This window comes from Pempheris klunzingeri, chromosome 13, assembly GCF_042242105.1.
Source record: "Pempheris klunzingeri isolate RE-2024b chromosome 13, fPemKlu1.hap1, whole genome shotgun sequence".
Classification (NCBI taxonomy): domain Eukaryota; kingdom Metazoa; phylum Chordata; class Actinopteri; order Acropomatiformes; family Pempheridae; genus Pempheris; species Pempheris klunzingeri.
This window is the reverse complement of record NC_092024.1, coordinates 15,650,425-15,674,731: the sequence shown is the minus strand read 5'-3', so window position 1 is coordinate 15,674,731 and position 24,307 is coordinate 15,650,425. Positions and strand designations below refer to the sequence as shown.

The 24,307-nt window shown below is 40.4% G+C and overlaps 1 protein-coding gene across 1 annotated transcript in view; it reads left to right on the top strand.

Moving 5' to 3' along the window:
- cdin1 (CDAN1 interacting nuclease 1) overlaps nucleotides 1-24,307 on the top strand; it is a 54,115-nt gene that overhangs the window by 19,712 nt on the left and 10,096 nt on the right. The window contains exons 7-11 of the mRNA XM_070842660.1: nucleotides 2,478-2,557; nucleotides 2,947-2,996; nucleotides 5,555-5,622; nucleotides 7,192-7,257; nucleotides 7,507-7,612. Coding sequence (XP_070698761.1) covers nucleotides 2,478-2,557; nucleotides 2,947-2,996; nucleotides 5,555-5,622; nucleotides 7,192-7,257; nucleotides 7,507-7,612 — 370 coding nt within the window. The remainder of the gene's footprint in view (nucleotides 1-2,477; nucleotides 2,558-2,946; nucleotides 2,997-5,554; nucleotides 5,623-7,191; nucleotides 7,258-7,506; nucleotides 7,613-24,307) is intronic.

Genomic DNA, 24,307 nt, shown 5'->3' with positions numbered 1-24,307 from the left:
GTTGATGTTACCTTGCTCTATATAGTTTATCTTGTTTTGGAGTTGCATATGAAAACAGCCTTGTGATTTGTTGACACTGGTTGTTTTCTTTAGCAAATCCCAATGGAGGCGTAGTGTTTCACATCTATTATTCTCCTCTGTATTTTTGTTCAGATGTTGACGCTGTGATATGGTGCCTTAGTCAGAATTTATACCAACATGGGACAATTACAGTAAATTTGGTGAATGTTTACAAGGTGCAAAGTCGTGCTGCAGGGCTTTGTTCTCTGTATCTGGTGTTCTTCAGATTATGCTTTTTATTTTCCTGCACGTGTTTTATGTATGCATCTGTGTGTGTGCCTTGAGTGTGTCTGTGTATGTGTATGGCAGAGAGGAGCTCAGGGTGTCATAGAGGAGTGCTGCCGTGCAAGGCGGGGGCGTCTTTAATAAATGTATGCTGATGTTGGAGGCTGCAATGATGCGAGGGATGCAAGGGCTCTGTTGTTATTTACTGCTGTGTTTGTGCACAGCAGCGAATCCTGGGCCTGCAAATGGCATTACAGCCTGTGATGAATGAGCATTAGGGTAAACTCATTTTAAAAGCATCCTGATTTATTAGCGGCCTGGCCTTCCATTTCCATCAGGTCAATGCTTGGCTGAAATTCCACAATGTCAGCGCCAAGGTCACCTCTTTATGGCTATTTTTAACCCCATCGCTCAAAAAAAGCAGGAGAAACGGATCCCATCACTTATTATGGCCATCTACCAAAAATATCAAAGGTCTGGAGAGACAAGGATAGAGAGAGAGTAGCCTAGTCCTGGAAGTGTGTGTTTGTGTTTGTTATGTGAGAGACCAAAATGTGGTGGTGGTCAACCTCCAATTATGAGTGCTAGTAAGACAAGAGCTTTAATGGCTACCGTTTGCCTTCAGGGAGGTTTATTACACACTACTGTTTTGCAGAAGCAGCGTCAAATCTATAAAACGACCATTAGGAAGAGGGAAAAAATCAATCAAAATGCCATTAAAGTGGAATAAGTTGCCAATATTGCTGATGTGGTTGCGGGTCCTTTGATTTTCCTTCAGATTATTAGGCACAGTCGAGTAGTGACTTTGTTAAGGGAAACCAGTGTTGTTGGGGAGTAATATGTCTCCTGGCTTCATAAAGTTTGCTGCCTCATATTTCCCGCTTTATTGATTATCCATTATCGTTTGTCATGAGGTGTCCTAACTCAAGGGGAAAATATAACCCTCTTTCTTCACTGCCGCCCGCACTGCACAGGAGCATGGTATGGATCTGCGTGTGAAGGTACCAATCTCTGAGAAAAATGAGCAAAGAAATAAAGCACAGCCCTGTGCCTTGCAGCTCTTAGTGGGAATGTGAGGTTATGGGGTGGGCTGGGGGAGCACCATGGCTGGGGGAGACTGAAGCAGAGAGGAGGAAGCAAAAAAAAAAAGGTAGCAGAAAGATGGAGACAAAGAAGAAGAAACGGAAAGAGAGAAGGGAGCACTGCTGAATGTGCTTTGTTCTCACCCTCCTCCCTCTTTATTTCATCGTAAGGTAGATGAGGGATCACAGCACTGTTTGTCCTTTCTGATCATTTTCACAAGGAATGGTGAAACAATTTTAAAGGGGAAGACAGGGCAGAAAATACAGGTCTTGAGGGTTTTTAAATGCTTTTCTATAAATTAAATTAATTTACCAGACGCTTAATGATCCAGTTAGTGTTTGTGAACGTACAGTCATTTTTTTTATCAATCTTTTTCATTTGTTTTTTTCTTTTTTTAGTCCCTTTTTTATTATCAATTTTTATACATTTTCAAATACGCTGTTTTGTTTTTAACAGTTATATACTTTGCACAGATTTCTAGATGAGCCTGGTAATCTCTGTGCAGTGTCAGTACAGGCACCATCCATGCCTGAAATGTGAATAGAAACATTCCTTGTATTGTCTGTATTGCTGCAAGTCTGTCAGGACCATGTATCACTAAAATGGCATGCCTCAACCATTTCGTCACACAATGATACAATCCATTTAATCCAAATCTTTTTAAGAAATGATTTAAGGAATTTTTAGTCGTTGCAGTAACGGCGAATCAATCCAGCGGGCTTTCCTTTCTGATTTATAATGTTAGTAGAGCAAGAATGGGGATGAGAGATGCAGAATAGTCAGCGTTCATAACATAGATAAACTACATGGGGCTCCTGTGCTCTGGACTGAAACATTTATCTATAGAAAATCTGTATAGACACCAAGCAGCCATCTAATGGACTAGTGTGGAAATACTGCACTAACAGTGCTGTGGTGAATTACAGTATGTCAAGCCTGTCTTTTGTCTGTATATTTCAAATTTGCTCTCAATTGAATGCTGCAATTATATTAAATGTTACATTCATAGGTTGGACAAGCTATACTGTTTGATGTGATTTGCCTTATAATATTTATGATTTTTGTGTTTGTCTCTCTCTCCCTCTCTTGCCTGTCTTTCTGTTTCTCAGCCTCTAAAACAGTCCTCAACAGCATGCTTAAGGAGCCATCGCTAATTCCAGACCAAACTTTGGCCAATAACATCTACCAAGTAAGTGTTTCAGCTTTTTCAATTTAAACTGAAATGTTTGAGGAAATCATTTAAATTATATGGTGTCATGGAATGATATTTTTTCAATAATTTCAGCTTAATTGAAAATATTTTTATGTATTTTCTTGACCTGCTTTTTTACATGTAACAAATCCACCGCTTATGTACTGTGAGTTTTTAAGTGTTTTCGTACCACCTGGCTGACAGACGGCATCAGCCGCTCATGTTTGCTGATGAGGTCACGTGTGAGCCGGCGGTCATGCCTGCCAATCTGCCAGCATCTCTTGTGTTTTCTGCTTTCCCGGCACTGTATGGGCTTCCTTCCCTCTCCTCCCTTCCACGCACCCACCCTTTTCGCACGCCATAATATTTCTTCCCCCTCTTTTCAGTGCACAATAAATGACTGCTGTTATGGACCGCTGGTAGACTGCATCAAACAGTATCCTATCCCATAAAATTTTAAGCCTGAAATTGACGAGGAGCTATTGAAGGGGATGAGATGTGTCTGGCTTCACCTGACATAAAAGTTCTGCTTCACAGAGGAAGTGTTTCATCCTGCCTGCCATCCCACTATCACCGATACAGGGGCTGGAAGGTGATGGTGGGGAAGGGAGGAGGAGAGGATAGGCTGATCTGAATGCATCTCCATGTGCACACAGTGGATCAGACCCAATGTTCTATGATACAAGAAAAAAATTGTCATTCATAAGCCTTGTGGTGGTTAATGTGTTCTTCTGTTTGATATTTTATTTGACCCAGATGATTTGTTATTTTATGTTAATGAAAGAAATAGCTATTTTTCTTACATGGAAAACACTGAAATCCTTTTTAATTGGATTTTATTTAGTGCTGATAATTCTTATGGCCTTCAGCACCATGGAGAGCTCTGGACACACGAGTCCAACTTGAACTATTAAAGGATTGCCACTTTTTATGTGAATATCCATTCAGTGTTGATGGTAAATATAATCAATTGAAGTAATAAAAACCGCAATGCATTCCATACTGACCATGAAAACTGAGTTCTCCTGCTGCAAATCTGTTATTTTCCTGGGTCACCAGCGCCGTCATTTGACGTAGTTGGTGACCGAAGGCTAAGCTAGCTTGGATTTCTGGCATTTCCAAAAGCGAAAATGCAGTCCCGAGATATGAATGCAGAGAAGCTTATGGATGGGATACATTTTACTATGTTTTGGCTGACACAGACATTGAGCCATATTTATTCAAGCCAAAATGTATGGCTGAAAAAAATACAGTGGAGAGAGGCTGAGGCTGCATTAGACATGCAAGAGGATATGGTGACCATCCAGAACCTGAGCTGTCGAGTACAACCAACGATTAGTGGTTCCCTTAGTCCCTTACTCCCTTACAGACACGGAATCAGTTTTGTAAATGCTCTGTGCTTCCAAACACAGCATTGAGTGAGACGTGCAGCTGATGGCAGCATCTTAAGTCAGACCACAGTGACGTTCGATGAACTTAATTTTTAGCATTTGCAGCTATAAAAATGTGAGTGAAATATTGTCATGTTTATGTTTCACACTGTTAGTGTTTGTATTTACTCGCAAGCTGTTTTTTGTCTCTTTACATGATGTGATTCAGAGCTAACGTTAGCTGTCAGCTTGCACTGATATGTGAGAGAACAGTTTCTGTGCATTTCGGTCGCTATTTTCTTTTGTTTATACCTTTTGTACACCGAATACTTGTTGAGTAGTGACTGTTACAGTAACTGCCATCCATATGTTGGGCATTTTGAGTTGGCTAAGCATTAGCCATGAGCTTATTACATGGTTAATCCTAACCATTGACTCTGTATGCTAGCCTGTTTTGCTGCAACTGATTTCATTCATTCAATTAACCAAATTTCCATTTATTTTTAATTGCACAAGCTTCAATTTATTTACTTGTGATTCAGTTGTATTCTTTATGTTTCCAGCATTTTCCTTCCCTGTCTTTGCCGAACAAATACCCCCTCAATGTCTGGCAAGGGCTTGGCCTTGACTATAGGGGCAGAATTGGAGTCCAGGCTATTTAGGGGCAAGCAGCTGGGTAGCAGACAGACTATTTCCTGGGGGAGGAGACTTATTTGAATGAGTGTACATGCGTAGGTCTGTATGTTATTGTGTCTGTCCAAGCTTTCGTATGTGGAGGGGCTGGGTTGCTCTGTTCATGGCCAGTCAACCCTGTCCCACTCAGCCCCCCTTTCACATCCGCCCTCTTTACCTTTCTTTGGTCATCCTCTTGTCAGTGTCAATTTAGAGTCAGTTACTCTGCCACAGAGTTCATGATAACTGCCCCACAACTCTGCTTTGAAAAAGCTCCATCCCCCATAGCTTTTAATGCATTTTTGGCAATCACAGTATGTGTGTATTAATTAGAATCCATTTTGAGTGATTAGAGTTTGCTGAGGGCAGTTTAATACCATAACAATCTTTACTGGAAAAAGTTCATTTGTCATGTATGATGTCCAGCCTCCTTTCTCTGACATCAAGCAGCATGCATTTTGATGAAAAATGGCATTTATTCTAAAAGCATTTTTCTTCAAGGTTTTTAGAGGAATGAGCGGAGCAGCTGGTCCAGGCGCTCTATGCATTTTGCCACATTGGCATTTGTTTCATCTCCCTCATTTAGGTAATGTACTGTGGAGATTTGTTGTGAAAGCAGATTAAGGTTGACCTGAAAACTTTGATTGTGTTCTTCCTATACATCGGTGAAAAGAGAAGTGGCTTTCACTTTGCATAGTAAGCCAATTGTGGAGAAATGCAGATTCTGAAACTAATTGATATCAAATATACACATGTACTGCTTAGTCTACATTACCTTAGGTCTGCACACTTATGTGAGGTTACTGTGGTAACCAATTTGCTATTTTGTATTCTCATAAATATTGCTTGCTTGCCCTGCTGAGATCACACTACCTAAACATTTTGGTGTTTCAGTAGACATTTAAAATGTTGCCGTTGCCATATGTTGGAATCCTTGACTCTCTATTCTTAGCGCTATTGGCCAAGAGCATGAGGTGCTGCTCTGTGACAAGCTGAAGGAGAGGAACCTTTCTTTTCTAGGTAAGCCATCTCTTGACCTTCTCATCACATTTCTAAAGTCATGGCAGTGTAACCTTTTTTTTTTTTAAGCTTTGTAAAGGAAGACCTGGGTATGACTGATGCAGTGGATGTTATCTCCTATTGATTTGCTAAGAACAAGGAGCTGTTATCAAATATCCATGGTTGTTTATGCACCAGCATACAATGAATATTTAAAGAATAAAAGCTTCAAAGGTAGCCTTAATGTTCCATTAGTTGTAATGTTTGGTCCTCTCAGGTTTCTGTTCTTTCAAAATTGAATGGAAAAGGCCAGTTTCTATTTACATGAACATGAATATTATGTTGGTAACATTAAGAGTTTGACTGTTGCAAAGACTGTTGACATTTTTTTCTCCAGTGGGTATTTTTATGATTTTAATGTTTAGATAAAAGAGACTAGTTTCTAATATTTTAATCAATTATATTTTTGTAATAAATTGTTCTCATAATGTCCTCTACTTTGCTAACAACTTTGTCCTGTTCCAACAATATTATATCAAGGTAGAGTGTCCAGGTGTGAAATTGTGAAACAGAATTTAACCCTCCCTTCCTACCATCACCCCCATCCCATCACCCATCCCCTAGGTCAGAAGAGTGATGAAGGATAAAAGTCATTCCCTCTGCCATTAAGACCATATCATTTATTTGGACCTAGAGTGCTGACCTTTCCTCTGAGCTGTACAGAGGACTGTTCTAAAACTGTCAGAGTTCGGGCAGCACGAGGGCCACTGAGGCAGCCTCGCCCCATCTGATAAATGGATTGGAAATAAGCTACCCAACAGCAGGCATGGCCCATTAATTTTAATCAAAGGTGATGTAAAAAGGCGATCAGAGCCACATGACAATGTCAACAGCTCAGTAGGTATGAATAGAGGCCCCCATCCTGCCACATACACATCTACGCCCATATTACCACACCCAGGATGCCCCTCTGTACCACAGACCTCAGGCAGCCTCACTGACCTCACTCAGCTCTTTCTCCCCCCTTGGCTGATGCTACCTCCTCACCACCACTGACACCACCACCCTCCATCTCTCCTCAATTCTCTTCCATGCCCCATTAGTTGAGCTTGGCTGGAGACAAAGAGGCAGGCCCTTGGAACTGAATGACCTGGTCAGCCTGAGATTTAATGGAGAAATCAGGTGTTGTAGGGATAATGGCCGAAGCGCACCAGAAGTCAAGGACAATGGCTGTGGCCTGTGCAGGCAGGGGTCAGACTTACAGAGTCTATAATGCCAACCTTGTCCCCTTGCTTTATATTTTATAAAGCTCTGCCAAACTGCAAACTAGAGAGCAGCTCTGTAACCAGGCTTTACAGGTTTTTGTGCAACGACAGCGAATACATGGCAGTTGAAGTTAATGGTTTCACTGTGCTTGCTGTCCTCTACTGTTATTTCTTCTTTGCAGCAAGGGGTTTTGTTACCAGCACCTTGTTGAAGGCTGTAAGGTTACCTGCCTGTGATTGATGTAACAGAATTTGTTCAGTGAGGAGTAAAAATTATTGCAAAATAAGAGTCAGATGTTGAAATTCTACATTTTATCTCCTGCAGATGAAAACCAACTGAGAGCTATGGGCTACGACAAAACACCCGACATTATTCTGGAGGTTCCCATTGGTTAGTATTTACACTGCAAATGTCAACACTGACTCTGAAATAACTGCCTGTTAACTGAACTGTAGCCACCTTGTTTTAAAGAGGATTATACAGTTGTCAAAACATTGTCATGTTAATGCCAGATCTTTGATTTTTGTGAATGACAGGGGGGAAAAAAGAAAATGTCACTTGTCCCTCCTGGATCTTGCTTGTGTGGCTTTCTTGTCACATGTTTTATGAGTGTTGCTGTGTATTTCTCTTTCTGAAAAGCTGTGGAGGGGCACATTGTACACTGGATTGAGAGCAAAGCCTCTTTCGGAGATGACCACAGTCATCGCACCTATCTCAATGAGCAGTTCTGGAGCTACTGGAACAGGTGAATCTTCTCTATGTATTCTTTTCATTTTTTTTCCTTTTTGGTCTGTTTTCATTTGCTTTATCTAAATTTGTCATATAATATTTCATCTCCTATGTTCCCAGTTGGTATACTGTTTATAACTGCCACTGTCCTTTCATAGTCATAGTACTGTAAAAGTTACCTAAGACAATTTCAGCTCTGAAACAAAAAATAAAACGCTAGGCCAACCTTAGCAATGCAACAAGCAAACATCACACAGTGAGAGCTATCACCAAAACAAAAAACAACCAATTTCTTAAGCAAAATGCAAATCGTCCATAAAATTAATCGCATCATCACACCAGCTGTGTGATATTCAATGGAATATGGTGATAATGGGCCAGGGTGCAAAACACCATCCTACCACCACCACCACCACCAGCAGCACCACCACACAAAACCAACAAAACGTCAAGTACTTCTACACATCATTACAGCACACGTACAGCCAAGCAACCATTAGTGACAAACACAGAGCCATGGACAATGGACATGATCATGGCACGTTGGAATTCAAGAATCCCCACATGATCAAATACTTGATGACAATGGCGAGGACAAGCTCCCCTTTTAAAAGGAAGAAACCTTGAGTAGAACCCAGCTCAGAGGTGGGTGGCTTCCTGCTGGGGAAGAATATCTCCTCTCTGCAGGCCCAGAGGGCCCCTTCATACTCAGGATTTCTGGGTAGACTCCCACATGTCCTACAAATAATGTACAATGAATCAGTATTTTAAGTAATAACTTCTAAGACATTTGTTTGGTTTTTTTTATAGATAAAGACTAATCACTTTTAAAAGTAAATGAAAGGGAAATAATGGTTCTGCATTGAGAAAATATGACCCCTGCCTTGAAATGGCTGACCCACTGATTTTACTTAGAAGCTGCAGGCAGAACAACCATTTGATTTCCAAGGAAGATGACTCCTATCATTCAGCAGTTAAAATGCAGGAGATGAGGTCAAGGTCATAATCAATGATGTGTTTTATTTTCTCATAGTAACATAGTTTTATTTGGAAACGGCTTGCTTCTAAAAGAAAAGGCTCATTTTTTTTGTTTTACTATTGTCGACGTCTGGAACTAAAAGTCACTGAGGTGTGAATTTAAAAAGGGGCCAATCTTTGATGGTTACCATCTTTTTTAGGCCTCATTAAATGTTACTAAGAAAGTTGGTGACAATAAAATGCTTTGCTTAAGCTCCAGAACATTCCTAGACTAATGATAAGTACTTAAATGATTGCTGTCTCCGTCAGTCAAACTTAAAAATAATTTGAAAAGAGCTCATTTGATTAGCACCACAGCCAGCATGACATGAAGATCAAATGTCTCTATAAATATTTCACTGTGTAAGTCTTTTTTTTTTTTTTTCTTTGTTTGGATTGAAGGAATTGGCATTAATCTGTCTTTTGTCTTCCCCTTTGGTACTCTTAGTTTACTGTAGGTCAAAATATCAGAAATACTAACAGGCTGATTGGATGGTTTGGGTTAGTCTGAGCCTCACATACTTGCCCACGGGTGTCTTTCATTGATATTCACTGGGGCAGCCTTGTCCGAGTGTATTAAGGAACTGACAAAGTAGATCCCATCATGTCAGCCAGCAGCCCGGTCAGATAAACATTGTGTCAAAAAAAGAAAAAATGTCAGTCCCTTCAGACCCTACCTTTTCCAGCACCCTTGTAATTTTTAATTGACATTTACTGCTGACATTTGAAAATGTGCCTCATCTTTCTCTTATTGTTAGACCTTATGCATTATCGTCTGAGGTACACGTGTGTGCGCATACATGCATGTTTGTGTGTGTTTGTGAAGACAATGAATTTGGGGTCAGCACTTTGTATTCACAAAACCACGAACCAATAGAAAAATAGGGGACAAGAGAGTGATGGAGTGACATCATCCTCCTTTCACTTCTCATTAGTTGGCTTCAGTTTTTGAGACGAGCCCTGAAGGGATGATGTTTAGGGTGTTTGTCTATTCCCTCATTCCTCATACTCAGATTTCATTGCTTCATTCTAAACCTTCGGTTTTCTTTTTGACTGCCCTTGGAGTCACACAGCAGTGTTTGTAATTACTTCATTGCCCCTGATTGACATTTCCAGTGATTTGCTTATTTTTCATGAAATCCCTCTTTGCTTTAACTGAACTGCCTCACCCATTGCTTGTGTTAATTGTTCTTGGTTTGCCCTCAAGCATTGCAGAGTGAGCTATGGGGACATGTTTTTGTAGACGGAAAGAAAAAACATAACTAATTTTCCCTCCAAAGCCCTCACCAAGTGCATTTATCATCCAAACAATAGTCTTGCCAACACACTAACCCCATAATGAACCCCTCTTCAGTGGAGTGAGGGGTAATGACGCTTCACCTACAATGCTCCCAAGAAAAAAGATAAAAAGGGGAAAAATGGAGAGAAAAACGGTCTTCTGCGGAATCAAGCGGCATGTTCAGGCCCAGTGCCTGGATGAGATGGCGAAGCAGCAGCTATTGGTGTCTTCCAGCCATCAATCTTAGCTGGTGGCGTTCCAGAGCCAGCGAGCCCTCTGCTCTGACGGATGTTCAGATAATTGAGTTATCCATCTCTCCCAACTATCAGAGTTGCATAAAAATTATTCACCTGCTGGTGAATATTAAACACATAATGAGCCTCTTGTGTGTTTTAGGAGAAGTGGGTAAGGTTAAACACAGCATGTAATGAAATATGGACCCTTGTGTGGTGCCACCTTAACTGCCCCTCCTTGATTATGGTGCACTTAAATCAATTATGGTTGGCAAAGTTCCTTCCATAACTCTCTGAACAACTAAAGTTCTGCCCTTGTAGTTGTCTGGTTAGTTTATTTTATCAGATCAGATCAGATCACTATACTTAAAGATAACATTGATTATTTGGTTATTATTTAGATATATTTCTGGACATTCTGCACTTGAATAATTCTGATGGATTTGCCTGAATTACACAGAGATAGAGATTTTGGTTTTTGTCATTGCTTATTGCGAAATTTCACCATGCTTCTGTAGTGGTCCCTGTGAGTTTTAGTTTCTTGATAATTGTTGTCAGTCTGTGGACTCTTTTGTAAAGGCTGTGTATCTGGATTGGAGGATAAAAGATGCCGGTGAGGCTTTGATACTTGATGGATGGATAAATACATAGTTATATGGATCAATTATTGGTCCTCATTGTCAGGGTTGTGCGTATCACAGCTTGTACAGAAAATACTAAACTCAGTCAGTCAAAACATTAATACTACAGCCTTTCACACCAAAACACACAAAGCAAACATCTGACAAAAAATGGTTACGTTAATATTCCCACAGCATCTCTGTGGGAGAGTCCACTCATTACTAATTTACCAGATTATGAGGGATCTTTGTGGCCCTTAATTGCCCTCCATGAAAGAATCAATACAGTAAATCAGAATATACTGTTTGCCACAAAATAGCTTTTCAGCTTTTTCAACTACTTTGCGCTGTGGTATAGAAGATTAAAATGGAAAATGTAGAGTTAAATATATAGATTCAGTGTCTGTTCTTCTCTTTGCTGTTTCCTATTTTCCCTCCCCCATTCCACCCAATCCACCACAATGGACAGCCTGTGTGGAAATGAGCATGGATGCCAGCGTGCCCCCTCCCAAAGTAAATCAGCTGTGAGATTCGTAAACTGCAAATGTGTCAGAGTTGAAAATGTTAGCTCTCTTAATGGAGGCTTGAAAAGGTTAGATCTGATAAAAAGCTGTCAGCCGTCCACAAAAAATGATTTATAGCAATATAATGGGACAGTATGCCTCATTTCTCCCTCATATGAAATGGGGGTTAAGACTTTTGGGTTTGCCATTATACATCATCTGGCTTGACCACTGGGAAATTTGTTGAGACTTGAATGCATGCACATCCATTGTGTTTTATCTGGTTCTTTTGTTTTGGTCATTTTGAAGACATGGCCTGTTGTAATGCAAATAATTTATGTCTTCCCATAATTATCAGCAGAAAATTCTCATGCTCCAAAAGTGCATATCGATCTCTTTTCAAATCAGCTTTGCGCTAATGAGATTAGTGCTAGTTCTTTGTTGTAACACTTTTTTGATGCACATAATGGAAGCAAAACTACAATTAATGAGGAAGACATAACTCCGAAGACTCTCACCAGACTGTTCCTACAACATCACTAATCTGCTCGCTGACACGTTGGCTAATGAATAGACAAAAATCTGATTTATGTGATGTTTTATATTAGTTGACACAGCTGCAATTAGACATCTTGAGGTCTTTGTGAAATTTTTCCAATTATATCTTGAAATGTATGCTCTGAATTTTACTGCTGAAATTGCATGGTAATTCTCTTACATTCTCAGAACCGTCAATCCACTTGCGACATGAAATTAATTTTTGGATTCAAGATATTGTGCTTTGCCATCCTTTTTTAATGGACATGTCCATCATTTTTTGTTGAACTTTCCAAAGCAGCAATGACAGGAATCCTTAATTAGTAAAGTGTGATGACACAATGTGTTGTAGACAACCCTTATTGAGTTCAGTTGATTATTACCTTTATCTTAAAACAGAGTTTTATGCCGAAATCCTGAGATGTGCAGATAGTTTGCTTTTACGCATATGATTGATTAAATGGGAATAAAGGCATTTGCTCATATTTAGATATACTTCCATTGTGCATATAGAGTGCAAGTATATGTGTTTTCTTGCAAATGGCAAGGTTATGTGTTCTTATTTAATGCAATAGTAGCATAAGAGCAATATAAGCCTCAGCAGCAGCAGGGCCATCATAGAGCCAGAGCAGATAGGGGATGTCACCTGAGAGAGGACGCCCACAGGTCGTGGCTGCTGCTGATCCAATGAGGCCGGACATTACAGGGCCATCCCTGAGGACAGGTACTAGCGCTTCTAGGGTGACAATGTGACACCTCCAAGACCTGTGCCCTGCCATATTTTACTCCATATTTCTGTCAGTGCACAACAAAGAAAGGTGGAAAATAAAATTGTCCATTGTTCATTGTAATAATGGCCTATAGTCACTACAAGTATAGTGATCCAGTATGTGAATTAGAGGTTTTGCGCTGGAAAAAGCCGATAGTGATTAATTGGCCATATTACCTTGTTTTGCGTTATATATTCAAGAGCTAACTTTTGATAACCTCATATCTGATTGAAAATGGATCAGATATGATGTTAATTCCGTTTATCAGCCTTTCTGTAAAATCAGCTGTTCCAACGTTTACCCCCAGGACCACAAAGTTTGAGCCCACATTTTATAACCATGTTGCCAGAATAATACATTGAATTGTTGTCGTTGCACATTTATTGGTGCCCTCTCCCAGTCGAGTGCACTGATTGCCATTTCATTGAGTCTTCTAACAGTTGTTAAGGTTGTGCAGTTTTTATATAATAAATATACATAGAAATTCTATATGGAAATTAATTTCCACTGTTTTTCAAAAGCGCAAATATCAGTTCTTCTGGTAAAGCAAAAGCGCCTGTTACATTGCCTCTCTCCTATTTATAGTTATGGATACCCCATGCAGTGTAGGAACGTGGCCTCTTTTATTGTTTCCTTTGTTATGACATCCTCTCGTAGAATATTCCACAGCTAGAAAAATAGCTATCCACAATGGTGGTTCCTTTAGGGCTTTGCAAGTGTTTGTTTTAGGGCACATCAGCACATAGAAGTGCAATGTTGGCCCCCAAAGCACAAGCAACTTGGAATATTAATGGCAAATGACAAGTCGGCTCTGATGCTTCAAGGATTTCATGCTTTTAAGGATGCACATTTGGGTGCATTGTTTAAGGCGTCTGGGGTATAATCCGCACTCTCAGGTCTCCAGCAGCCTCAGGATTTAGCTCTGGTTAAGCTTCCATGTCTCCTATTTATTTTTGTAGGGTTGTATGTGTGCATTATCCAAATTTGTCATTTACCATTGAGTGTGAGAGCAGCTTTGACACGGCCGCTGTGTATATAAACGAGGAGCGGGACAGAAAGCGGCACCCTAGCGATATATATCCCTCCTCCTGTCTTTCTGCTTGCCCATGACACTGTGAGATGGAGAAGAAAGCCTCAAGTAAAATGAGGTGCAAGCATGTCTACTCCATGAATTCCTGTTTTGCTATGGAACTTTTTAAAAGATTAACGTACATTTTTTGTCAGCTTTCACGATGTATGTCATCAAACTTGCAAAGAGAGTCGTCCCCACCCACCCCTTTCATTTTCTCATCCCCGCTGCCTTTTTCCCCCTTCTTTTTTTTCCTCTACAGTGACCTTCTGGGTTTCATTCCAGGAAGAAGTCAGCTGCATTTGTCAAAAGCACAGAGAGTAGTGGGCAAGGATGAGAATGCCTCTTTGTAAAACTCATTCTAACGGGAGGGTTTCAATGGCTGCCTGACCCCCAAAAGACATGCAGGTCCATTTTGCACCAATTGTGACATATTTTCATGCGATATTTTCACAGAGATAGCTTAGACAAATAGATTTTACACACAAAGATCTGTTGAAGGTTAAAGAAATAACGAAAAATAGGAACATACTTAAAGGGACGTCTGTTATGATGAAAAAGTTGACCTCTTGTATTTTGCCATCATAAAAGCTAAATGTAGTTTGAGGATTATTGTAACATATTCTCTCCTGGTATACACACACACCTTTAAGCTCAGCAGACATAAAGCTACTACATAAATATTAAATGCTTTTTAAGGGTCTTTGGATCATTAGGCCTTTTAAGTTTTTCCGTCATGCTTCGCAACACTGCTGAACTAAAGGGCTTAATTGTGTCTTAACCTCTCGGTAGAGGTAGATGAGGGAGGCCAGAAGTCATCAGCACACTCCTACAGTGTCCTCCCAAGGCCTAAGGCGAACACTAGACCACTGGAGTCCTGTGGCCTGTTACAGAAAATTAATGCCACCAAGCAAAATCACTGTATATTCTTTATTGGTAAAAAAAAAAAATGAATGAAAACAATCTGGTCTTTTGTTCTTATATCAACCAATATGGTCCTGACATTAAGGAATGGCGCTTGGCATTGAGGAAGAGGGCTTTAACATTTCCATGGTTCACACGGATAGAAGAGGAATGCATATTTTAGTTCTGGATGCGCGATTTCATGACATGGCAAGTGTTTAACAGCTTTTTGAGGGTATTACAGTTTTCTTGATTTTTTTGTTGGGGGGGTCACTTGTCTCATGATGAGTAGCATTGTTCTACATCTGGTATAAATTATTTGTTCTCATTTTTAGTTGTATACTCAACTGTATTGAATCTTTTAAGAGAACTTGAGTTTGAATTAGCGGTCTTTTACCTGCTACAGATTGGCTTGTAATGGTTTAGCCTGTTTATCTTTGCTTTAATTTATGTGTTGGTCAGCATTGTTTTGTGTGATTCGGAGAACAAAAACGGTAAACTCAGTTTCTTTTTTCAGACCAAGAATAAATAGAATATTTGTTACCAAATGACAGCCAAGGAAACGATGCTTCATATTTCTGCCTTTGTGTTTAAAGAGCAGCTCTGTGTGTACCAGATAATGTGCTGGTGCCCGCGGTCTGTGGAGGCCCATCAGTCACTGTGTGGAGCTGGTTGCTTGTGATAAGTGGTTCCTTATAGATAATCTAGACAGTGGGTTTCTTTTTATAGGCCCACTGTCCCTCACATAACCTTGTTTTTTACCACCCATGCTCGTTTTCTTTCTCTTCCAGTGATTTCATCTTCTTGTTTAGCCTCTCTGTACATTTTAATCTTTTCCTAGTCTCGTAATTCCCAAAAAGCACTGAATTAATTTCTGTGTAAACAATGGTAATCTGGAACAAATATATTACATTATCAGAAATGCTATCCCTTATAAAAGATGGACACACTTATCGTACATGTGCATACACTTGCATTTGTGGTACTGTAGTTGAGTAATGGGTGCTATCCTGGCTCAGTTTGACCTTTTGTGTGTATTGATTGCAGAACTATACTCATGAAAAGCTTGTGGTGATTTAAACTTGTAGCAAACCTTTTGATGTTGTGAACCAAGAGGGTTAGGCTCTTTTCTTCTTTGACAATGTAGTAAATAAGATTAAGAGTAAGGGATTAAGAGTATTTTGGAGAATAACAGAAGGATCTGGAGAAGCAAAAAACACCAATCAGCTTCTGTATCCGATCCACAATGAATGACGTCCAAAAGCAGCAATGCTGTTCTGAATTTGCTCCTATCATTCTACATTCAGTTAAGTAGGGGTTTTAAATGTTTTCCATTTACCATCTTACTTCATCCATCTCCCAATATAACATTGATATATGGTTTGAATTGTTTGTTTCACTATGTAAGACCTATATCTGATTGTACCTCATGGCAGTCATTTTGATTGATGTACCATAAGTAACTGAATTTAAATACCAGATGAAGAGGGATTTGTTTTTGTGAACTTTTGCTTTATATTTCACTATTAATTCACTTCATTGCGTTGTTGCTAGAAACACTGAAAGAGATACAAGCACATCTGAGTCTTCTCTTACTGGCCTGGCATTTGTTAAAGAGCTTCGTCAGGACTCTCTTCCCCCATCTTTGTTCCCAGGCAGGCAGTCCTCTCCCTCTCCCGTCTCTGGTTTGAGTTTCACGGCGGTCTGATTGCCTGATAGCTTAAACATCTCTGCCTGCCTATCCCATAGTGGGAGTGTGTAATCAAAGACACATGAGGAGCCTGTGTCCAAGTGCTGACCCTCTGATTTTGCTCATCAATTCTGGGGGTTAATGTACAAGATCTATCAGGTCAACAGATTTGTCTCCGCAAGCTCTGTCAGGTCTGTAAATGATTAGAAAAAAAAATGCATTATGCCACTGAACCTTATTAAAACATCTGATAATAAATGTGCACTTAATATGACTGCTAATATATTTTTTCCACTCTCTTGTGTTAATAATGCTAATATGTTTTTTTTTATTATTATGTATAATAGTAGAGCACCATAAACCAAACCTTTGTGACAAGGGCTTAAGGAGTTAACAGGGTAATGATATGATCCAAATTCCAACTCTGTCCGCTGTCGATGTAACGTTTCATCATAGGGCGGGAAGTTGAAATGGACGATACCCAATCCTTTTCCTTTGGACTGATGGAAGATAACACAGGATACATTTCTGAACAAGTGAAATATAAACTCTGCGCAGAGTTTGGGGCTTTGAGCCTTCCCCTTTGTACAGCCGCCACGGAGATGTCGGAGAAATCTATTTCTCATTTTGAGTTATATCTCTATCAGCTGGCACGTTCGCACCATGAATCTTCCCCCATGTTAAACCCAGAAACTGTCTCTTCAATGACGGCTGTGTGTTTTAAATGACCACTCTTATTTTTTGTAATGGGCGTCTGTGTGTCATGGAGGTTACAAGTGAAAGGGCAGAATAGAGCTGTCTGGCGAAAGGCCTCTGATAGAAAGTGCCACTTCAATTTGAGCACAGCTGCAGCTAAGCCTGGGCTGGCTCACTGTCCGGCCCGACACGTCACATTCTCTTCTCCTGCGTCTGGAATGGATGTGAAAACTATTAACTTTAGACAGAGTTTTGGCCTGACCAGTTCTGATCCCCTCCCCTTATTCATTTATTATCTTCAGCTTATTTTGTCAGGAATGCACACTGACAAAGACTGTGTCATACTCTGTTTGCATTTATTTAAGTTTACTGACTCTTTAAAGCCCTTTAAAAAAAACAAGTTGATTTTAGATAAAGTTGTGACTGCAATATTCCTGTAAATATATTATAACGTATGTATATGTGTATATCTGTGTGTATACATATATATCATTTATATATTTTTTATATATTTTATATATATCATTTTTATATTTATATATTATATATACAGTATATATACAGTGTATGTATGTATGTGTGTGTATTTATATATATATATGTATGTATATATATATATATATATATATATATATATAAATTCCATTTGTGCACCATGAAATTACGTCTTACTTTACATTTGCATTACTTTGCCATTGGAGAGGTTATTGGACTACAGACTACACCTCTCCTAATTTGGTGTTGAGGGGATTTAACAGTTTGAGGAACCCTCTGCCCAGAGCTGCTGACAGTCCTCAACCCCCCTGAGTCCCTGCTAAGGATGGAGCTCGCGGTTAGAGAAAAGACTACTGGCTCTGTTTTAAATATTCGTTGTGGTTTCAATTAGAAAGGGGTTAAATTCTCTGAATAACGACCGCAAAACTTTTAGCTTAAGCTGCCCGGGTGAAAAAAAAACGCGCACGAGTGAAACTTTGAACTTCTCTTTTTTTTTCTTTCCTCCAGCCGTTTTGTTTTCAAATTGTAGCACTGAGTTCATGGGAAACTCACTCCGAGGTTACCTGCGCCCCTGCAAAGTGATGGAAAAAAAGGATTACGACTGCAAGAATGTTTTTGCAGTTAGTTGAAATATTGCTAACCTTGTCAAATGTCATTTTGAATGAGAAAGAAAACATATTTTAATCAGGGTTTTAAAGGCAGAGCTTTTTCAAACTGTGACTCTAGGAGAAAGGGGTCAGCTAATTGCAGCGTTTGATGTCATGTTTGGTCTCTCTCTCCATTTTGATGCGACTGCCTGGAAGCATGCTTGCTCGGCTCTCTGTGTCACACACACACACTTTATCACACGCACTCAAATGAAAAACTACTGAAAGGTCCCAGAGTTCTCAATGCTGTAATCTTCATAAAGTCTTTGCTTCTACTTCCTGTCAGTCCTGTCAGCCGTCCTCTCAACTTCAACCTCCAACCTCTCCTTGTATGCATCATTGAAATGCGGGTTGCTTCACACAGACCTGACAATGGTCAAATTTAAGGATCTTATTCATAATTTTGTGAATGAATGTGTATGGGCATGTCAGTGTATCAAGTGTAGGGTCAGTCCGTAGTCCACGATCCATCTCTTCGTTTCCTTTTAACATACGATCCCTACTTGTACCAAAGATATGTGCAAAGCTCTCCCACATCCTACAACAGGTTAATCTTCCGAACACATGGTCCCAAATTTCTTTGGTTCTCATAATTACTGTTTTAACAGCAGCATGGGGGGGGTCGAGAGATATACATTGTAAATTATGTTTGACAAGGTGGGGTTAGTGGTTTTGTCGTGGCTTGTCTTTAGTTATTACTCACACTTCCTCCTGCCATAGATAACGTCTGCTGGTGAACATACTAAGGTGAGCGCTGGCGCAGGGCCCTTATCGCCAGCATTGATTTAGGGCAAGAACCCAGTGACAGAGGTCATTGTGCAGTAAAGCTATCCATCATTCAGGTTTGATTTCTGCTCAGACCTGTCTCCAAGTTGTCTACACGTAGGCGAGTGAAAAGGAGTAGAGGCCACAGGAGGGTTGGCCTGGTGGGAGGAGTGACGTGTACAGTGTATTGAAGCATTCTAGGTAGTACTATGGTAATGCTATGGTAAAAGTATTACGTTTTAAGAATGTGATTGCAGCTTAACTGGTATTTAGGAATCATGTTTAGATGCAATTTAGGGTTAAGGTGACTGTGGAAACTTAATTTGATCCTCTAATAATCGTATGGAATCCACATCTCATCTCACATTCAAACCTTTGACATGCTTGTAAAAAAAAAATTAAAAAAATGTAGCCTTATTTTTTTTTCCCAGCAGTAGCTTTCCACGGTTTATTTTGCAACTCACAATAATCCTCCTCATAAACCTAGACATTTAATGAGTATGTGTTTGAGACACTCACTTTTTCCCCGATTTAGAATTCAAGGTAGTTCTCATCCTGTGGTAAATACATTTACAATCATAAACACAGTTTTCTCCCTCTGCAGGGGTATTTTTTCAGATGTCTGAAGATATGTATTTATTGCTGTTAATGTTGTTCATGGCCTTCGTGGCTAGACTTGAAACTTTTGGCTTAAATGTGTGAACTGTTTGTCCTGGCATCCAATTGGGGAGCTCATACTTTATGCTATGATTCATATTATTGATCTGTCATGAAGATTATTTATTGCGCTTTTTTCACTAACTTCTGCAAAAGTTGGAAGCTGTCAGAGATTCTTCTGGAGTAATTGCATGTAAATGGCTGTAAACTGGCTGTGCTGAATCCTGAGGGTAAAGGTATTCCTGTAGAATCTGAAGGTCTCTTTAGTTATGCTGAAATAGCTAGCAATGGTGGTGATACTGCTCACTTCAACCTACCAGAGGCTAAGCTAAGTAGCTAATTACACTTCAGTCTGTAATCAAACCCATGTCAGGTTGTCTGAGAACCTGGATTTATGTGTTGGATTTCAGTTAAATACAGGGGCAGCTTAAACATTTTATGGTTCTCTCGTCAAATTAAAGATTTTTTTTCCCTCAACCTCCTCTAAAATGTGTCATATCCCATTATACAAATTTGGATATGGTAAATTAGCGAGGAGAGTGCTTACGCTATGAATATGTTGACTTTTTTGTGCTGTGCGCAGAGGGTTAGCTTGCTGGGGGTTGGGGGTGTCTTTAACTCTAAAAAGTTGTCTTGAATTTTCTCCACTCGCAAGATGATGTGTTTTTGCAATTCAAATATTTGCTCATTCTCTTCTCCATTGCAAAGCTTCCTTTGAAGCGGAAGAGTTCTATCAGGACCAATGACAGCGTGAGTGTGCAGCGTGACAGCGCAAGAGGCAGTGCTGGACTATTTCTAACTGCATATTTAAATAGCAAGGAAATCCAAAATCAAAAATGTATGCAAATGATGGCATGTTTTGCATGCTGATATTTTTATGATTTTGGGCTTGCATATTCAGGTGGTGTTCAGTACGTGCCTAACTTTAGCAACATTAATCAGAATTACTTCATGTCTTCACCACATCCTTGATCTCCCTCTAAACAAACATTTCTGGGGGTGGAAGGCCTGCAGATTTACTTTTAAGCTTTGCTTAATGTTTTTATGGACTGTTAGAAGTGGAAAGACACATTTAAGGCTTTAAGCTTCATAGGAAAATGTGTAACCTAGAAACTCTCAATACTTGCTTTTTAAGCAGATTTTTCTGTATTTCACATTATGGAAGACCTAACTCCCTGATCTCATTGACTTTCATCACGGCTGTATATATGGCGTCTTTGTGTTATGTGGGCAACCTTCTTTTCACTTAAATGAAGATTTTAGATACATTCATTATACTGAGCATATACACTGCAACGCTGAGTGCGGATGCTTTGGGAAACGTACATGCGGCTGTTGATGCATTGAGGAATATATCAAGACAGCCCTCAAAATAGGTCTGAGGCCTGTCTGCACTCCTCAAGGTATGGAAAATACAGTATAAAATAATTAATTGAATTGTCATTTGTATGAGCAGCCCTTGCTCTCTGCACCCTATAATTCCAACCTCTTTCGCCCCATTCCCCCCACCACATTTTTTCCCTTCTTTTTTTTTCTAAACAGCAATTAATCTCATTTTTAGTCCAATTTCCAGCCCTCTGCTGGAGTCAGAGCGAGTCCCCTGTTTTGTTCCTATTTGGCTTGGTTCCTCTGCATAGTCATTAAGGGCCCAATTAATGTCACCCTTTAGCTGAAGAGTGCTCATTTTTATTGGGGAGCTGACAGTCACCGCCATGAGTGCCGCAGTGTAATATGCATTAATTGCCCCGTAACACTGGTAATTACCAGTTCTTCAAGCCTCTCAGTAAACTGTCATGCCCAGACACGACTGCTTTGAAATAGATTACTCATTAGGGGGACCTGCCCTGTTTTCCAATGGGGGCTCGCTGGGTTGGCATAAAGATGAAAAAAATCTGGTGCTTGAACAAATAGTTGCCAAGAGCAATTTCCTATTACAACTTCCCGGTGACGGCTTTTCTCTTTCTTTCTTTCTTTTTTTCTCCTCAGATGGCATTCCAGCCGTCACTTGAGGTAAAGATCAGAAGTAGACTTAGATGTCCATCACAGATTTTGCTGATAGCAGTTGGTTTGTCTTCTCGTCCTAGTTTGAATGAAAGTGAGCCTTGGGATTTCACCATTCGACATATTGCCTTGGTTTTAACTAATGATGCGGTTTTAACTTTGTCTGTGTTGATTGTATTTTGTTAATTTTTTCCTTGCCTTTGTACAACATTGCCCTGAATGCCCAGCGACTAGTGTATAAGCACTGCACTGAAAGTGTCAGCGTTGTTGCTTAATGTGGGCATTTCAAGGCCTCTGTGCATAAGATCAAGGCAGTGTTGATGTGAATTTCTTGTTCAAATATTGATGCTAATTTTGCTCAAGTCTTGTGTTTGCAAACTGCGGAATCTGTGTTTTAAACATTAGCTTGTGCTTCACGGTTCCTGAAACGTGTCCTGCGTACCTCAAGAAAAAGAAATTGATAGTGAATGCAAATAGATGAATTTAAAGAAACAGTTAGAGGACAAAAGCAGGGGATGTAATGTGGGTGTCACCGTTGCTCTGCGATAAGATATTATAAAGGAGAGACCAAATCAAACAATGTTAGCTATCGCACATCCTCTGCACAGAAAGGTGTTGGCCTGTTTAGTCACGCTAGAAACAATATTTAGATTTCACCACAGCTTTGTAAACGCTCTAAGTGTGTGCTGGGCCGATTCCTCTCTAGCCCTTGTTCTTTCTTTCTTTTTTTCAAAAGCACTTTTGTGTCATTACCCATTTACCATAGCAAGGGGAAGAACAGAATGTGAAGACCAGGGAAAAGCCTCTTTCACACACACACAGATAGAATACACACGTTTACAAGCACACACGGAGCTTCTCAGAGGTGCTGCTTTTGTTTTATCTCCCTTATAGCACCTGCTTCAGGCAATCTGCTCCCACTCTTCTCAAATGAATTTTGTCACGGCCTTTCAGATTCTCAGCCAGCGATGTGCTAATGAAAGGAGATAGTACAATTTGAACTGACCAGGTAGCAGCCAGCAGTGCACAGCTGAGAGCATGGCATGGGGACACACCCCTCCTTGAAACAAAAGACAAGTCAACGGTCCGCTGATATACCCATTATCCTTCTCATTAATACCCTGCAGACCCCGGTGTGTGACTGTGTGCGTCTGTGTGTGCTTGTGCGTGCGTTTATCTGTTTGTGTTGGTCGAGCACTTATCGAATTGTTTATGACAAGCCTAATTGGGCTAATTGAAGACATTAAGATTACCTGTCAGCTGTGTGTATCCAGACTCCCTATCTGTCTGACAACTCCTGACAAGTGAGGGACCCCGTAGCATCCGTCATGATGGAGCATTCCCAGGCCGTAATAGGGACAATAGGGGCCACTCTAATTTGATGTGGACAGCCTTAGCTGTGCGTATCAACCTCCGCCTGTGTGTGCGTGTATGCGTCTGTGTGTGTGTGTTTGTGCATGTGTGTGTGTGTGTGTTAGTGTGCGCGCATGTGTTAAGTATAAGTGAGAGCTGGGAGCTCTGCATGGCCAGGCTAATGGAGTCCCCTTTGGCAATGTGACAAAGCGATGAGGCAGTCTGAGGGGAAAAGTGAAAGGGGTCTTCAAGTGTTTAAGGACATGAGAGAAAAGGTGCTCGGGGTGACGGCCTTCACAGATTGAGTGACAAGAGAGGAGCGCTGACATCTGCGTGTCTTTGTCTGTGTCTGTGTGGTTGTGGACGATCATCCATTCTGCTTTATCAGAGACGCCCAAACTTTTTTGATATGGGGAAAGACCAAAATGTAACTGATTGGGCCCACTTTGGTTTACCTTTGGTTGCATATGTGTGCATTCTGTCATTCACCACAGTGAATAGAACATCATCAATAAGAAATGTCATGCTCATACTGCTTCCATATTTAGTGTACATTTGTTCAAAGTTTGACCATTTCAGTACAGATGTAGTCTAGTTTTTGATTTTTTTTTTTGTCTTTTTCTAATTTTTATTAAGATGCAGGTATTTATAGATCAGGCTTCCCAGATCTTAAGCAGAGCACAGTCCTATCTTCTTAGGCTTAAGGAATGTGCCTCTGCATATCTGTATAAACTCACCCTCCCTTCTTTTCCTCCCCACACTCCTCTCCCGTGTGGGCATTGTGTGGGGCTTTGCAGTGTCATCGCTATGACAGATCAACGCTGTCAGCCCAGGAGATCCCTCTGTTTGTTTGCTCTCCTCCAAAAGGGGTTAAACTGTCAAGTTGACAACTCACAAGACCCTTAGACTCTACACTACTGGCTCTCCCCATCTCTTTCTCTCGCTCTCTTCATGGCTCCCTCCCCCCTGTCCACCTTCATCCCCAAACGAGTGAAAATCAATACCAGATTGCCTGAGGACCACTGTTTGGTGTGGGCCTGACCCCTAGATGTCCCCCACTCTGCTTCTTTCATTACATGTAGCCCAGTATTTAACTTCCATCCTGATCCCTCGCCTAATTAGTTTCGATAAGCGGTGTGTGTCTCTCTCTCTCTCCCTCTCTTTCTCTCTCTCTCCTTCTCTCTTACTTGTGCACTGACGCACAAGCACTGCAAACACACATGGACATTGTTGATTTCTTGCCCTTTGAAGGGACACTCTGGGCTGGGACTAATAAAAAGATAAATCCCAACATGCACACAGAAGCCTTCAGCGATTCTTGAACTAGGATTATTGTTTTGTTTGCATAGCAAATTTTTTAAAACTACAATTAAATTAGATTTGCACCCCAGATCATCAGTGAAAACACTGGGGATCTCTTGTGTTGTCCAAAGCTAATGGAGCTCTGTGGTGGGCCTTTTAGCAAGCCTATACCTT